This window comes from Hibiscus syriacus, unplaced genomic scaffold (assembly GCF_006381635.1).
Source record: "Hibiscus syriacus cultivar Baekdansim isolate YM2019G1 unplaced genomic scaffold, ASM638163v2 tig00110676_pilon, whole genome shotgun sequence".
In the NCBI taxonomy this organism is placed as follows: Eukaryota; Viridiplantae; Streptophyta; class Magnoliopsida; order Malvales; family Malvaceae; genus Hibiscus; species Hibiscus syriacus.
The window spans coordinates 696,382-713,014 of NW_024062820.1; the positions used below are offsets into that span (position 1 = coordinate 696,382).

Consider the following 16,633-nt stretch of genomic DNA (forward strand, 5'->3'; position numbering starts at 1 on the left):
TAATAAGGGTAAACTATACTGGATACCACTAAACTAGGGTCAAAAGTCAATGTGATCACCGAACTATTTTTTGTCTCGATCAGACCACCAAACTATTTAATTGATTCAATCAAACCAACGGTCGTTAATTTTTAACAGAGTTGGTGACGTGTCCATTAATAAAATTAGCATAATTATATATTTAGTCTTTAATATTTACATATTCTATCAATTTAGTCACTATTTTAATTCAATTAAATAAATTTAACTATCTAATTATACCATGACACGTGTCAATACATGATTGTAATATTTTATTTATGAATTTTAAATTATTTAATTAAATGATTTTTTAACCAATCAGGTGGTGACACGTGTCACCACCAAATTGAAATGGAAAATAGAAGAACAACGATGCGCACAAAGAGATTCGAACCTGCGTCTGAGGGGGAGAAGAGTAACCAGGCACGGTGCATAGGCCGCGCCTTCTTGCGAAAGGTGTTAGATCGGTAAATAAAGATGAAAGAATGTCAAACAAGTAAATAAAGTTGGCCAGGTGATTTTTGGGAAAAATCGCCCATGATCTCATAAACAATTTCCCCACTGTCCTTTGATCATCCTGCGACAACGTTCTGACGTGCCATGCATGCTCATCCATCCCGCCCATTTCTGTTATGGTGATACCGAACCAACTCTATTAGGAGCAGGAATTTACAGATGCATATGAGACTATGATCTATACGCGATAGTCATGTTGAGATCGGAAGATCATTTGCTGTGTAATTGATGGGAATTGTATAACACCGAATTTTCCTTTTTATATTAGTACCCAATTACTATTATAACACTGAGTGTTATTATTATATGATGTATGCAATGTATATGATGATGCATGGCTTCCGCATTATTGAGACTAGAAATCATAATATATTTATGACTAGGACTAAATAGAAATAATTATTTATATACACAATATTTCAATGTAAAGTGATAGTACTAATTTTATTAATTTATGAATATATCATATAAAATTAGAATTCATATGCTATATTGCACCTTTGACTTAAAAGTTCATGTGTAATTTTGATATTTATCAAAAATAAAAATTAAGAGATGAGAAGGGTATTGAAGTAATTTTACAGTATACAAATCTGGATTCGGTCAAGATGTGGTAGATTCTCTTACTTTGCCGAATGGGATTTGGAGCAGAAATAATAATGTGATGCGTGAAAAGGCCGTAGGTTAAATACGCAAAAACAATCGCCGAGCAACACACGCTCCCACATATCCCCCCAAAGCGAAGCTCTGAAGATTTTCATGTCCATCTTGCCCTCACAAGCTCAAGGTTCCAAAGCGTCTTCTTCCTCTCAACCTGTCCCTCAAAACGCTTATCCCAATCATGACAACAGCCCCCAATCCTCTCCTCCTTCCGCTCTTCCCATCCCCTTCGGATCTCTGCACATCTCCGATCCTCCTCCCTTGTCTCTCTCAACGTCCCCTCCAGGTATTCCCCTCCTTCAATTTTCCCTTCGTTTGAGTTCTTCCTCGGATCCTAATCTGGGTTTCTCGTTTTATGTTGTTTTAGTGCTGTACTAGGTCGTAATAGAACTTCGTATTGAAATCTGAAGCTTCTAATCATAAAATTTGCTTCTTCTTTTTTTATTATTATGGCAGGCACCTTGGATTCCGATGCACACGTTTCAGCTGGACCCTCCAAAGGGGTAAAATTTTCATACTAAAGCTTTTGGATCCCTTTTTTACCCTCCTGAATGCTGTTTCTGTTACGAAAGTTGGTGATAAATGGTGCAACTTTACAACTGTTTTGTATGCGCCTTTGTTAACTATTTGGGAACTCAGCACATGAAATATTGGAATCGAAGATATATGATGTTTGAGATGTAAAAGTTTCTTTCTTTATTTCTAGTAAGTTAAAATTGACCTTCTTTTCTGCTAGGGTCAGCTGAGTGAAGTAGACACGTCCAATGCTAAGAGGACTTCAGTACACAGAAACAGGAGGACTAATTCTCATTCTAGAGGGAAAATGTCCGAAGACATGGTTTCTACTCGAAATCAAGGCACTGTGGCTCATGAGGGTACTACACATCCGGCAGGAAAAAGAACTCAGATGACGAATTTTAACGACTTGCTGAATTTTCATTATGACCCTATTGTCCGCTCTCGTCCGCAAATACGGGGACCTCCCCCGAGAAGGCAGCGAAAGATTAAGCCTTATAACAAAGATTTATTCCTTCAGGCAAATTTTAAGTTTGTTGTGTTGGATACTGGAAATTACGCACCTGAACCTGAACTGATGGATCCAGATAAGAATTTACTATGGGAGGATATTGTTTGTGTGAGGTATTCGACCCCATTTCCGGTGCAGTGCCCAATTTGTTTGGAACATCCCCAATGCCCACAAATAACTTCATGCGGTCATATTTTTTGCTTCCCGTGTATTCTGCAATACTTGTTCATGGGCGAGGAGGATCAGAAACGCGAGTGCTTCAAAAGGTGCCCTTTATGTTTTGTAATGGTATCCCAGAAGGATCTTTACACCATCTATATTGAGAATGTTAGAGAATGTTGCGTGGGCAATACGATAGAGTTTATGCTTCTATCGCGGCAAAAAGATTCATTTGTGCCATCTCAGAAAAGTAAAAAAGAGACAAGCATCATGCAGTGTGGTGAAGAGGACATGTATGATCCATTTTCAAAGTTTATATTTACTTCAGATGTTGATCTGTCGGTCAGACAAGCTATATCAGATTTAGACAGCTGGCTGGCTAGAGCAGATTCAGGGCTTGTTGATGATTTGGAGAAGCTTCCGTATGTTTGTGCTGCAATGGAACAATTAGAACAGAGGAAGAAGTACTGGAAGGAGCACCGAGCCACTGATAGCAATAAAGCTAGTATAAACACTGTTTGTAAGGTGGAGTCTGATAGATTTACTTTAAATGCTTCCAAAGCTACTGGTAATATGCACAGTTCTGGAGGGAGAACGTTATCTTCTGGGGATGATGAGAACAATATGTGTATCTTTAACTCAAAAACAGATGGGTCAAACGGAGGGAATGGTTTGAATGAAAGTGCTGTTGTAGTTGAATCTGTAGAAGTCGAAGACTCATCTTTATCAAATGAAGAAAGCAAGAATTTGCAAGTGTGCTTAGAAGGTTCCAAAGATGCAAAGAACAACGACTATTACAATTTCTACCAGGTGACTATAATTTAAGATGGTAGTTTTAATTCTTTATTTCTCCTTTCTTATTGCAATTTCATATTTTCTGGGAAAGGAAGCTAGTTTAGTTGTGAATCAGTTAACGGGAGTTCACTACTTGGCCATTTTCCTGTTCAATAAAGTAGGAAATGACTTTTTATGGTCTTTTTCTTTTAATCATATAAAATCATATACAATTATTATGCTGTTTTAGAGATCTTCTGTAGTAATTAGCTTGCATAGGTTTGGTTTATTTCCATGTGTTGCCTTCTTGACTGTTAGCTTTTGCCTCGTTTGGTACTGCTGATAGTGAACGATGGCATAAGTCCTAGCCACTTTAGTTCTAAATATTTACCTGTTCAAGGCACTGTACTTATGAATTATTTTGTTGGAGTTAAGCCTGTGGCCACTTTCCTATTCAATTAAGCAGGAAATGACATTTTATGGTCCTTTTTAGTAAAGTACAATATATATATTAGTTATTATTCTCTCTGAGGGATTTTTTGTTCTAATTAGCTTGATTAGGTTTTACTTTTTCTATGATGTTGCCCTCTTGAAAGCTTAAGCATTTGTATCTGCTTATACCAGTGATCATGAATTATGGTATGATGCTTAAGCAAGCGAAAGCTAGAAACATTGTTAAATGTATACTTTTTGTAGTTTCTTTTCTTTCACTTCATCTGTTTCAGGCAGTGGATGGGCAGCACATCATTCTCCATCCTTTAAACGTGAAGTGTCTTCTACACCATTATGGAAACTATGATTTTTTGCCACACAGGTTTGAGGAAATGCTTTATTGACTACCATGAATATTAAGATATGGGACAATGAAATTTAAATATGTAGGAATTATTGAATGGGAATTGAAAGAAAAAAGGACCATTTGAAAAATTACTTTTAATGGTGCCATCTTTTTTGTGGTTTGCATGCTAATAAGGCTTGTAGAACTATTGGACTTGCCTTTGTTCTATGTGTTCCTTACCAAATGGTTAAAAAAAGTGCATTAATACATTTTCTTTTTGATGGAAAGTGTGTTTCTGTTTAGTCTTGTTAACTATAACTTCTTGAATTTCAGAGTAAGTGGAAGGATTTTAGAATTGGAAACTGTCACTCAGTCTGAGGCAGTGCGGAGGCGTTATCGATACTTAAGTCATTTTTCCTTGACAACAACTTTTCAGGTATGGTTTTGTTGCTGCCTGTTCCATTTTCAGTTTTAGATCTTGCTTTGTGTGTCATTCTTAAAAGTAGCTTTCTGTTTCAGCTTTGTGAAATTGACTTGAGTGGTATTCTTCCATCTGATGCTTTGCTTCCCTTTATGGATGAAATCAAGAGGCGTGAAAAACAGAGGAAGCAGCTAGCTAGAAAGGTACTGTTTTATCGACGTCATCATATACTACACTTTTGACGTGCAAGGTTAAATTTTATTGGGTGGAATCAGAGTCTATTTGGTGACTGTTGAGTTTAGCATTATAGCATTGATTGACATCATTTTGGCATTAAAGCCATTTACATTTGGAGTCAACTGTGAGCTTTTTTAATTTGTATGGATTGTCACAACGTTCAGTTCAAGGTTTTTCTTCTAAGATAGTAATAATATTTTTTTTTTTGAGAAAGGTGTAACATGAGATTGTACGTGCTTTCAGATTCAGATATTTTATTCTTATCTGTAGGAACAAAAGGAGAAAATCAAGGCTGAAGTTGCTGCTGCAGTGCAGTTTACGCCCTTTATATCTGGCTTCGGGCACTCTTCTTACAATGATTCCCCTTCATTCTCTATGGAAGACTTTGAAGGTAATATTGTGTTAATGACTAATATCCTGTATTTGTCCTATAAATATACCTTGCAATTTATTTTGGGGTTTTCACTCTTGTTTGAACTATACATTTTGAGGAACTTGTACTGTGTGCAGTGGTTTTTAATTTAAGGTGGTGGGTTCTAAATTTGCCATGTAAGAGTTGTTCTAGGTGGTCTATTCTTTGCTACCTTTTGAACACAAACTTATATTACGGTTCGGTGTTCTCCTATGTCAGCCCTTGGAAGTTCTAATGTGATATCATCAAGTCCCCCGATCACCCGGGAGAGAAAACTGTTTTCAAATGTTACTAGGCTTGGTTTTGCTGCTGCACATGATTCTCCTTCATTGAAAATTGAGGAAGGAAATGGTACGCAGAAGAATGAGGTGGCAACCGATTCCCCAGCTGCAGCCGGTAATGCTTTGATGCTAATATTTAGTATTTGTTTGTTCTGCTTCATATTTAGAGAAGGATATTATCAATGTCTCCTATTTCTCCAGTTCTGCGGATATTGATGTGTTATAAAAATCTGTTTCTCAAATTCTCAAACCCTCCCTAGGCTAACCTGCTCCTGTTTGTGTTTGTTCAGGCTCTAGAAATTCAGGCACGGCTTCATTTGCCAATGTTATATCAAGAGCAACGGCTGCTGAAAATTTGCAGACGCCTAAGATGAGCGAGATGGAAAAGAAAGGAAAGAAAGGAGGTCGGGTTCTTTTGTCCACGGCTGGTGGTCGACGCTATTGATATCTTGGCCTCGACTCGAAACAACTCAATTTTGTTTGGCCTTCATAACCAAACAAAGAGAATAACACTGTGTAGTAGCCTATTTCTATCTCATCTTTGTGAATTTAACCCGACTGGCTCTAGGAGAAAATTGGAAGAATAAACATGTAAAAACTAACATTGCAACATTTCTTGTTATGTAAATCCTTGATGCTGTGGCTCTTCCGTTTCAGAATTAAATTACGTGTTTTAACTTCTTCCTGTATTGAGTGTTTACAAGCTCCATCACCAGACTTCACTATCGAAGAAAGGGCATTCGGAAACTCTTCCACAATTTGTTTCTCATGTTAAATTACGGAATTTGAGTCGTTTGGGAACGCTTATGGAAACGTTCTTTATCTAAAATTTCGTTTGAAGTGCATAAACATCTCCAAACAACTTATTTTCGATTAAAAAATCAATTTAAAAAATGATTATTAACTCAAATTAAGAAGTTAGAAAAAATGGTGTCTTTGAGCTAGAAAGTTCTTTTGGAGAAGCATTCCCAAACGAAGTCAAAATCATTGTCAGATTCAATTGGCAAGCTAAAGCGTTTGATATAATTTGATGCCTCGTGAAATTATATGAAGTTACCAGTCCCTATTACTCAATTCTACCTCTTTGAAGAATTAAGATTAGGGGAGAAGAAAAAACTACACAACTTAGGTAGGTTGATATTATCATCTATATATTACATAGAACACGGGATTAAACATGGTTAAACATTACGGTCACGGAGGTGCAGAGAGCACGGACAAGTTCCCGAAGGAATGAAAATTTTATTTAACTTGAAAAGGCTCCCAGAAGAGGGCGTTGGGTGTCTCACAAGTATGAAGGAATTGTCATTAGGTCCCTTCTCAATTCCCAGGTCTCGGTTCCATTCACCATCTTAAAGCAATGGTAACTGAACATGGAATTCGAACATGAAAAATGGAATATGTTGGAAGAAGAGAATAAACCGATTCTATTTCACAGAACAGTAAAGTTTCCACAGCATACATTTATTATATAGTAAATGTCCTTAAGCCAGAAGTATTGCAGAGCATGAAACTTAACCTCAAGATGACTTTGGAGTTGAATAAGTATTATGAGGCAAACTAGTTGTTGGAGGTGAGGAAGTATTGACATTTCTTGCATGCCTGATGTTTGGCTTAGTGAACCAAGTTGTATACAGGAATTGTTTGTGAGGTCCCACATGGTTGCGTATTAGCTTAATATTCTGTCTCTCTCTCATCCATCTCAGCACAATCTTCATATGACTCTTGCCTGTAAGTCCTCTCAATCCAACCTCCTGAACTCATACACCATTTTTACTTCATTATGTCGAAACTCAGACCAGCAAAGCATAGCAATCATACAACAGTTAATACACCACCTATGCACCTACATCACAGCTTCTAACTCTGCATTTGTTAAAAGAAAATAATGCATGGAATGTTTAATTTGTGGTGATTATGAATTACGAGAAAACGGACCCTGACTCGTTCCCAAGTATCGCTGACAGTGAGGGGGCCATGCTCCTTGAGAATGTCAAAGGTGACTCTGGTTATGGTCTGCGTTTGCTCAGGCGGCGTTGTCAGCTCGATTGGCTTCATTTTTGGTTTGGGTTTCGTCGAAAAGTACCGAATCATACTCCCAAACATCTTATATCTGTTTCTACTCCCTAAAATTGCAGTAGAGTAGATGACAAACCCTGTTTAATTTCATTGAACTAAACTAAAGCATGTTTAGTCACAGAGAGAGAACAAAAACAAAAGCAGAAACAGAAACAGAAAAAATTACCTCCTTTACACTATTATTGCAACTTTAGATTATCGGTTGTCAATAATTCAAATGAAAAGAAGCCATAAAAGAAAGAAAATGAAATGGGCGGTAGGCTTGTTGATCGGTGCAAGATAGACATAGTAAACTTAATAAAAGTGAATGGTGTCACTCGGGGATAGTTCTCTTTGGGATTCTTTACAAAAGAATGAAGTGATTGTACTTGTTCTGAGATTAAATTTTGATTGCTCGTCTTCCCCCTTCGCATATTGTTCCATTTTTCCTAAGAATTTTAGGATCCATAGGGAGCAATTGATCCAGTTTTGGATAGCTGAAGGCTTTCTTCAACAATCCAAAGGAAGTTGCAACTGGCATTGGTGGATACAGTACTTCAATGATTTGTATTCTAGAGTTTTAGAAAGTTGAAAAACATTATAAAAGAAATACAAATCCCGTAAAACCATTGGTTTTTTTTATCACTATCGTTAATCCCAAGCCCAGGAAAAAAATGAGAACAAAGAAAGGCATAAAATTTCAGGCATATGAACAAGAATGAACATCCTATTAAAAGACGAGTGTAACCAACGTTGCTTCACTTCCAGATAAACACCGAAAACTAATTCAGCACAAAGAACAAAAGGGTATACAAAAGTATCAAACTTTAATCCAAATCATAAGAAAATGCATCAAAAGAGAGTTAAAATATGACCAAGGAAAGGGAAAAAATGGGTTTTGAATGAAGAAAGAGAAGATGCGATACCTGAAAACCAACACCCCGCGAAGAAGACAAAATATTTGAGCAGCGCAGTGAAAAGGAAAGAGATACTGAAACTTTTGCACAGCCAAGGAACGCTGAGTTTTACAAAAGCTTTTATTTATTTGTTTGTTGTATTACTAGTATTGCAGCAATTTATATTTATATTTTTAAATACTTTTAAATTCGTTATTTTTTTTATTTTTCAAATATCAATATATATATATATATATAAAATTAAGTTTATTAAATTAAAAAATATATATAACTCATTTTTAATATCTCGATTATAAGATGTTGCTTTATTGAGTTCGACTATTGAAAGTTATAAAATTGTCTATTGACCAGAAGACACTATTTTGTTGAGTCTTCCAAGTTCCGACTATCAAAAGTCTGGACTATTCATATGTTTCAAACTTATCATTTTTTTGTTAAAAATTGGCAGTTGGACGTTAACCTACTTACTGAGATATGATAAAATCTAATCACAGAACTGTTTGAGCTATATTTTCTGGATTAGTCTTTGTTTATATTATATCATCAAACTAGTGCTTGAAACATTATGTTGTGTTTGAAAGCAACGAAAATGTTGATAGAAGTCATTAAAATATAATTTTATCATACATCGATCAACATATTAACATCCAGTTCAGACGACCATCAATTTTTAATAGAAGAGAACGAGTTTAGAACATAAGAATAATCAAGTGACCATTTTATTATTTTAATAGTCGATGGATTCAACAATATAATACGTTATAGTCATGAACAATTTTATAATTTTTAATAGTCAATGAACTCAACAGAATAACTATTTATAATCGAGAAGTATTTGTATCTAAAGCCTTACAAATTTTAGAAAAAATAACTCTACCCTTAAACAACTCTAGTCTTAGTTTTAAATCATTATGAGTTTCACTTTTAAATTGAAATTAATATTTTGGCTTAATATAAAAATAAGTGCTCAAACTATATATAGGAAAATGTTTTAGTGTCTAAATAAGTTTTCGTTAAAAATAGGTGTCTAATGTTTCCAATGTTAAACTTTTAGGTGGTTGGGCTTTAACCGTCATTAAAAATCTATGTTAAGTGACATGTGTCACGTTTTGTTAATTTTGATAATTTATTTAAAAAATTAAAAAAATGTTAATTTTTATTAAAAACTATAATATCCCAAACATTGGGCTAGTGACTAAAGTATAAGAATTTAAAATTTAGTGGTTTAATTTTGATAAATTGAGAAATTCAAGGACTTATTTGGAATTTTTTGTCTAGGACCTATTGTCAACGATTGAAGGATCGAAGGGTAAAATGGTCTTTTGTCATGAAATGAATTTAAAATTCATTTGTAAGATTATTTAAGCATGTAAGGAAAAAGGGAAAAAAGAAAAAGAAAGGCCTAGAATTCTCTTCATCTTCTCTTCTTCCTTTTCCACCGTGAACTCCATGGTTAAAGTGAGTTTAAAGTTGGTTGTTTCTTTTATTTTTGATTTGGTTTTGAGTTCTTGGGTGATATAGAACCTTAAGAAAGCTTAAAGATGAGTAGAAACTAAGGGATTAAGGATTTAATTGTGATTTGGTGAAATGAGTTTTTAAGGGATTTGAGGAGATTGATTAGTATTTGGATTTTTAAAGATATATTTGACTTGTCAAATGTCTAATTAAGGTGTTTGAAGTATTAGAAAGGATTGAGAACATGTTTTAAGAATGGGTGTGATTCTTTGTTTTAAGTATTCTATGGAGAATTTCAGATGTTAAAGGGGTTTTAATTGATGTAAGTTTGTTGGAATAAGTGTAAATGAGTTTAAAGGCATAAATGGAGTTAATAGTAAGAGATTTAAGTGAATTTTGGGTAAAATTCGAATTAAAATAAATGAATTATGGGTAAGGGTATCGGTACTAGAAGAACAATACCGATACTATAAGGGTATGCTACTTATTTTATATACGATTTGATGACGGCTTGTGATGAGCCAACCTCAAATGTTTTTGAACAAAATGATTAATATTATGTGGCGGTTTTAGCTAAATTGTATTTTAAAAAGCACTATTTTGATTTCATTGCTATGAGTATATATATCCTAGGTGAAATACTATAAGTATATGATTTATGTGAATATGATCTATGAGAATAAATGATAAGTTGAATAATGCTATATGAAATGCTATGAGTAATTGTTCTATGTGAATAAATAATAAATTTGTGTAATTCTACGTGAAATACTATGAGTACATGTTTTATGTGAGTAAATGATACTTTGAATAATGTAATGTGAAATAATTATATGGTTAAAGACCAAAGTATATGTTATGAGAATTAGAGGTATAGTTGACATGCCAAATATCGAGGGTTCTACGCGGTCCTTCATGATAATTCTATGTGGTCATTCGGGATAAATTCTACGCGGTCCTTCGAGACAAATCTATTTGGCACTTCGGTGCAAATTCTACGCAGCAATTTCGACTGCAATTATTGTGCACAACCTCAATGTACTCACATACCTTGAGTTCTCAGTGATATACGTTGGACTAATTAAACAAATAGATATGAATTAAACAATGCTTAAAAGTATATGTTATATGTGATTAAAGATATTGTGTTTTTGTATTAAATGCTTCTCCTGAAAATATTTACATAAATGTTTTATTGTTGTATTATTCTCATTTATGTCTCACTAAGTCCAAGACTTAGCGTGTGATTGTTTTTACACGTAGGTTCACGGAAGGCAGCAGAGTAAGCAAGGGCAGAACAACATCTCTTGGAAGAATATCATATCAGAATGTTTTGAATATGTGATATCATTATTTGAAATTTGTTGGCATGTACTATAAATGTGTAAATAGCAAATGCTCTGATATGTCAAATATTCAGTATTTATTTTGAATGTTAAATTTTAGTCGGATTTTCAAAGAGTCAAAGCGTTGAAAAGTCAGTGCATTATAAAAACCCTAATACGAACAGTCCGTGCCCGTGCTCCCCTCCCCTTGTCCCCCCTTTCCCTTCCCTTTTCATAGTCGTCGGTCAACTGTGACCGTAGCTATCACCTTCATTAACACCAATGTCGACCCTTGATCAAACTCCTGTTGGCCTTTCATCGTAATCTGCCACATTTTTTCATGGAGTAGCGTTCAAAGGTTCGTCAGATTTTAAGCCACCATTGGTGTTCTTCGTTGATTCTGTCCGATCCTTATGTTCATAAGCCACACTGGCACCACTATTCGAACTACTGTGCAATTCCGATCAAAACCCAAGTGGTCGTGCTCCTCGTTGTCACTCCGTTGCTGCTCTTCCGTCGTTCCATCGTTGAGATTAGGATTTTAAAAGATTAGTGAATTGGATACCGATGATTTTAGAGATTTAGGGGATTTGGCTGACAGTAAGGGCAACGATTGATCAATTGGTGAGCGACGATGGGTGGGTGAGCATTCGGTGATTAAATGTTGATTACTGAAGATGGTCGGCGACGGCTGATAATGAGGATTGAAATAAGAAATTTTAGTTTTTAGAGTTTTTTTATAATTTCACTAAAATTTTGGGTGTTTTATAAATAAATTAAGTTTTTTTTTTTAATTTTAAAAATAATATTTTATTATAAAAAAAACAACAATAGGTATCTAAAAGTATAACTAAGAAAATGTTAGACATACTTTTTTAACAAAAATTTCTTTAGGCACTAAAACATTTTTCGAAACATAGTTTAAGTAATTATTTTTGTATTAAGCCTTAAATGTTCTGTAACCTGAATGATTAGAGCTTGGATTGATACAAACTAGGTTTCAGGCTTATAAATGTTTTATCAGCTCTAAAAAATCTTTAACTAAATGTATGATTCTCATCATACGAAGTCAAATAATAAAATTTTACTTAACATATATAGTGGTTATCGTTTGAGTCATGATCAGAAAGTTTAAAGATTGAGAATGGTCAAATTAAAATATAACAATGATTACATTCATAATTTACACATAATACAGGGACTAATAGGAAAACATACATTTAACTTTTTGATTTTTAGGGTAAATTATGCATTTAGTACCTAAACTATCAGTTTTGATTCGTTTTAGTATTTAATTTTTTTTTAAATCCATATCTAACATTTATTTTTTATTTCATTTTAGCACATCACCGTTAAAACTTAACTCGTTCAGTACCTAAACTATCAGTTTTGGTCCATTTAAATAACTAAACTTTCAATTATTTTCAAAACTTAACATTAAATTTTGAACGGGGAACTGAAATGAAACAAAAATTAAACTTTAGGTATGATTTTAAAAAAATAGAAGTTTAGGTACTAGAAAGATCAAAATTAATAATTTAAGTACTAAACGCATAATTTACCCTAAAATTTTAATGTATTCATGCAGCATGCCCAAACCGAAGTACATTTGTCTCGTCCCCACAGAACACCCTCCATTTCATCTTCTTCTTTCCATCTCTCAAATCATTACAACCAACTCGAGAATGGGCTCCACCGAATCCCAACATGTAGTCGAACAAGAAGAAAGCCAAGACGAATACGACGAGGTAGAAGAAGAAGAAGAAAATGAAGAAAGACCCATCGCCGGAAAACTCCAAAACAATCTCTTGGTCAAGAAAGTGCTGGAACAAGAACCCGAAATCTCGCCCTGCCATGCATCGGCGGCATCCCCGCTTTCTCCCCAGCGATCTTCATTCGGCGCTCCCACGACGGATCCTTCGGCCAAAGCCTGGGACTCTGACAATGCGTTAGCCCCGCCGCCTCCTCCGGTTCTCACGCGCGGCCCCTCCTCGAGTGATGATCGGATGGTGATCGAGGTTTACCTGATAAGCCACGGCGAGTGTGAGTTGAATTTGAGGCCTGATGTCGTGGGCAGTAGATACGACGCTGCCGCCTTGACCTCAAACGGGAAACGCCAAGCCAGGGCGTTGGCCGTGTTCTTAAATTCCCAAGGGGTCAGGTTTAATGCCGTCTATTGCTCCTCGTTGGATCGGGCTAGATCCATGGCTCTTTATGTTTGTAAGGTAAACCCCTCTCTTATTTTTATTCAATCTTCTTAAAAGAACTAGGGAAATTGATATATGAATGGGGCATGGAGTTGTTAACTGGAAAGAAATTTTCCAGCTTTAATTGTTAGTTGAATAAGGTAGTATATGATATCGTTGATATGATCCTGGTACGACCAAAGTCAAACGCAGGATTTTATGTTAAAGGTAATTATATAAAATAATGTATGAATTCTGATATTTGATCTTAATTCCGTCCTGATGATATAAGGTGAGATTCATGTATTTTCCCTCGTATATATACTTACTTTTTCCTATCCTTTAAAATCATGCAGGAGATGAATTTCGCAGAGGCGCATATACAATCATCTGATGTACTTATGGATCTGGATATGGGGCACTGGGAGGGACGCCTCCGATCGGAAATATACACACCTGATGTCCTGAGCCTAATGGAAAGATACCAACCCGATTTCGCTGCACCTTCCGGCGAGTCTCTCCGGCAACTCGAATTCCGAATGGTTCAATTCTTGAACGGGAAACTCCTCTGTCTTCCTGAGAAGTTGAGGTCTGATTGTTTCTTACGCCAAAACGAGACCCGAGGGTTCACAAACCACAACACCACCACCCGTGGTGTAAACACCTCGGTTCACAGGCAACCGAAGAAGAAGTCCGGTAAGAGCCGGCTAAAGACCGTGTCGAACATCGTGGAACACGATGCCGATGACGAAATGTCTCCAAAGGTGTCCAACAATCACCCCAGACTTCATGACATAAACGTCATGAATTCCTCTTTCCCCTCCACCAACACCTCCTCGGCCTCCTCTTGTGTCGGCGTTTTCACTCATTCGCTGCCGATTAAATGCCTCGTCACTGGCATCCTCGGGTGCAGCCCCGTAATGTCGAATAAGATCTGCGTAGAAGACTCTTCTGTGACCGTGCTGCAGCATTCGTGGAAAACTGGCTGGCAGATAAAATCGTTGAATGATACTGCACATCTTCGGCTTCTTTAGCTCAAGTTTGGGGACTTGATCGGTAAATTGAATTGATAATTGATGGCTACAATACAACAATATACATTATCTTGCACCGTATATGTGTATTGTAGCATTCAAATTTTGATATTATTTAATTCAAAATTCACGGTATCTATATCCAAATGGTATAATGATAACAATGTCTCATAATATTTGATTAAATAGTCACTTTGATCTTTATTTTTTAGAGTATTTTGACGATTAATATTTTGTTTTACGACTAAAAGGTCTCCTTTTAGATGAAAAATGTTAGCCAATAAACTATCAACGCTCTCAAATATGTAGATTCTCTATGGTACCAGCGAACAATAATTTTATAACTTCAATCGAAACTTTGTTGCTTTATTTTTCAAACTTTAGGTTTGTTGGTGATCCAAAAATTCTATGGAAGTAGTTAACCTAAAACTAATCCCTCAAGATAATGTATATTATTGTTTTTAATGACATTTTGAAGCCCTAGTATTTTGGATGAGAGTCTATTTATTTGATTTGTCAATTAATCTTATGATGTAATGCAAAAAGATATATTTTTTTTTATTCTAGTTGATAATAGATTTTAGGTTTAATTAATTTTGAATTGAATTAAAAAGTTTAATCCTTCTAATTTAAATTCAACTTAAAAAATTAACAACTTTAAGTTGTTTAACTCGAACATAAATAGAATTTAAAATACTCTCAACTAATTTAATAAAATGAGGTATTGAATATATTAAATAATATCCATTTTAATTTTTATGTTATGAAAGAAGTAAATTGGATTAAAAAGTTAATTGTATAATTATTATTCTTAAATTAATGATTTTCTTTTGTTTTCGAGAGTTTGAAAAAAGCAAATTTTGAGTAATTAAAAAGCAAGCAAGTAGGAAATATATGGAAAATGAATAAAAATTGGGATGCCAACCCCACCAACCAAATACCAAGCATGCCCCTAGACCAGTCGCCAACCCCAACCCATACGCACCGAATATCAAATCTTCTTCCTTCCCAGAAACATTCATTTTCAGGATATCCTACTAATTTCCAGCCTCTGCCAACTCCAATCAAACATGGCTACATGCCCTCTAATGTCGTTTTCGCTTCAGGCCCTTATAAATATCTGACAAGTTCAATTACACAGTCGCAAGTTTGTGACCAACATCCAGCTGCTGCAAGCAATCCTTTGTTACTGCAACAATTCTCTATAGTTCTTTCAGCTTTTTTCACATGGTTTGTTTCCTCAGAAATGAACAGATTCTTCATTCATATGCATTGGCTATGGTGTTGGTTTTGTTTCTCAGGTTTTTAAATGTTTATGGTCTGATAATTTCTTGGTTTTTATGATTTAGGGTGCCGAAACTATTGAAGGTTGTGTTATAATGGACAAGTCCAATGGCCAAGTGTCTCGTCTTAGCGTGAAGCAAGGCGAGCCGACACTGGTTTCTCCGGCTGAAGAGGCCGAAAAGGGTCTGTACTTTCTGTCGAATCTCGACCAAAACATTTCCGTGATTGTTCGGACCATTTATTGCTTCAAGTCGGAAGAGAAGGGGAATGAGAATGCTGCTCAAGTGATCAAGGATGCCTTGAGAAAGGTTCTTTCTCATTACCATCCACTTGCCGTACGGCTAACAATCAGTTCGGAGGGTAAACTGATCGTAGACTGCACCGGAGAAGGGGCGGTATTTGTTCGAAGCCGAAGCGAATTGTAAGATGGAGGAGATTGGTGACATAACAAAGCCTGAACCCGAGACTCTTAGGAAGCTGGTTTATGACATTCCTGGTGCTAATAGCATAATAGAGATGCCACTTCTAGTGGCTCAGGTATGTTTAATTACGAGTCCAATGTATTGAACTTTGCTCTCATGCAACATTGAATTATTCCCAATATATATTTGAATCGTTGGTCCAGGTGACCAAATTTCAATGCGGGGGATTTGTGCTTGGCTTGTGCATGAACCATTGCATGTTTGATGGCATTGGTGCTATGGAGTTTGTCAATTCATGGGGCGAAACAGCCCGAGGTTTGCCGCTAACCGTTCCTCCATTCTCCGATAGAACAATTCTGAAAGCACGAATCCCTCCGGAGATCGAGTACCTGCATCGGGAATTCGCTGAGATAGAGGACAAGTCCAGCATTGATGAACTTTACAATGACGAAATGCTCTATTTATTAACTTAAAAAACATTTTATATTAACTTTTAAATACTTAAATTCATAATATTTTTTTATATATTAACTTAAAAAACATTTTATATTAACTTATTAAATATATTTTATTATTAACTTAAATTAAAGATATGTTATTTTTATTTAAAAATATATATTTTATGTTAAAATTCATTTAAAAGTATGACTAAATTGAGAGAATTTG

The 16,633-nt window shown here is 35.4% G+C and overlaps 3 protein-coding genes and 1 pseudogene across 6 annotated transcripts; 3 read left to right on the forward strand and 1 right to left on the reverse strand.

Moving 5' to 3' along the window:
* Window positions 1-1,194: 1,194 nt before the first annotated feature.
* On the forward strand, window positions 1,195-5,929 carry LOC120137945 (RING finger protein 10-like). 3 transcript variants are annotated; one of them, XM_039153578.1, is made up of 9 exons: window positions 1,195-1,483; window positions 1,654-1,700; window positions 1,934-3,193; window positions 3,883-3,971; window positions 4,269-4,371; window positions 4,455-4,559; window positions 4,864-4,984; window positions 5,225-5,401; window positions 5,577-5,929. In XM_039153578.1, exons 1-9 carry the CDS (start codon window positions 1,297-1,299, stop codon window positions 5,729-5,731), a joined length of 2,244 nt encoding a protein of 747 aa, XP_039009509.1. In that variant the 5' UTR covers window positions 1,195-1,296; the 3' UTR covers window positions 5,732-5,929. The 3 variants fall into 3 exon arrangements, with proteins under 3 accessions (XP_039009509.1, XP_039009511.1, XP_039009512.1); XM_039153580.1 differs by having other exon boundaries at window positions 1,940-3,193; XM_039153581.1 differs by lacking the exon at window positions 5,577-5,929 and having other exon boundaries at window positions 4,864-5,037; window positions 5,196-5,360.
* Window positions 5,930-6,757: 828 nt separating this feature from the next.
* LOC120137731 lies at window positions 6,758-7,451 on the reverse strand. Of its 2 annotated transcripts, none has more exons than XM_039153423.1 (2): window positions 7,231-7,451; window positions 6,758-7,040 (listed from the first exon to the last, which is right to left on the reverse strand). In XM_039153423.1, exons 1-2 carry the CDS (start codon window positions 7,390-7,392, stop codon window positions 6,807-6,809), a joined length of 396 nt encoding a protein of 131 aa, XP_039009354.1. In that variant the 5' UTR covers window positions 7,393-7,451; the 3' UTR covers window positions 6,758-6,806. The 2 variants fall into 2 exon arrangements, with proteins under 2 accessions (XP_039009354.1, XP_039009353.1); XM_039153422.1 differs by having other exon boundaries at window positions 6,759-7,040; window positions 7,225-7,451.
* A 5,208-nt stretch (window positions 7,452-12,659) lies between these two features.
* Window positions 12,660-14,276, forward strand: LOC120137832. The gene is made up of 2 exons (XM_039153484.1): window positions 12,660-13,266; window positions 13,584-14,276. Exons 1-2 carry the CDS (start codon window positions 12,727-12,729, stop codon window positions 14,259-14,261), a joined length of 1,218 nt encoding a protein of 405 aa, XP_039009415.1. The 5' UTR covers window positions 12,660-12,726; the 3' UTR covers window positions 14,262-14,276.
* A 1,146-nt stretch (window positions 14,277-15,422) lies between these two features.
* LOC120137769 lies at window positions 15,423-16,440 on the forward strand (annotated as a pseudogene).
* Window positions 16,441-16,633: the final 193 nt, after the last annotated feature.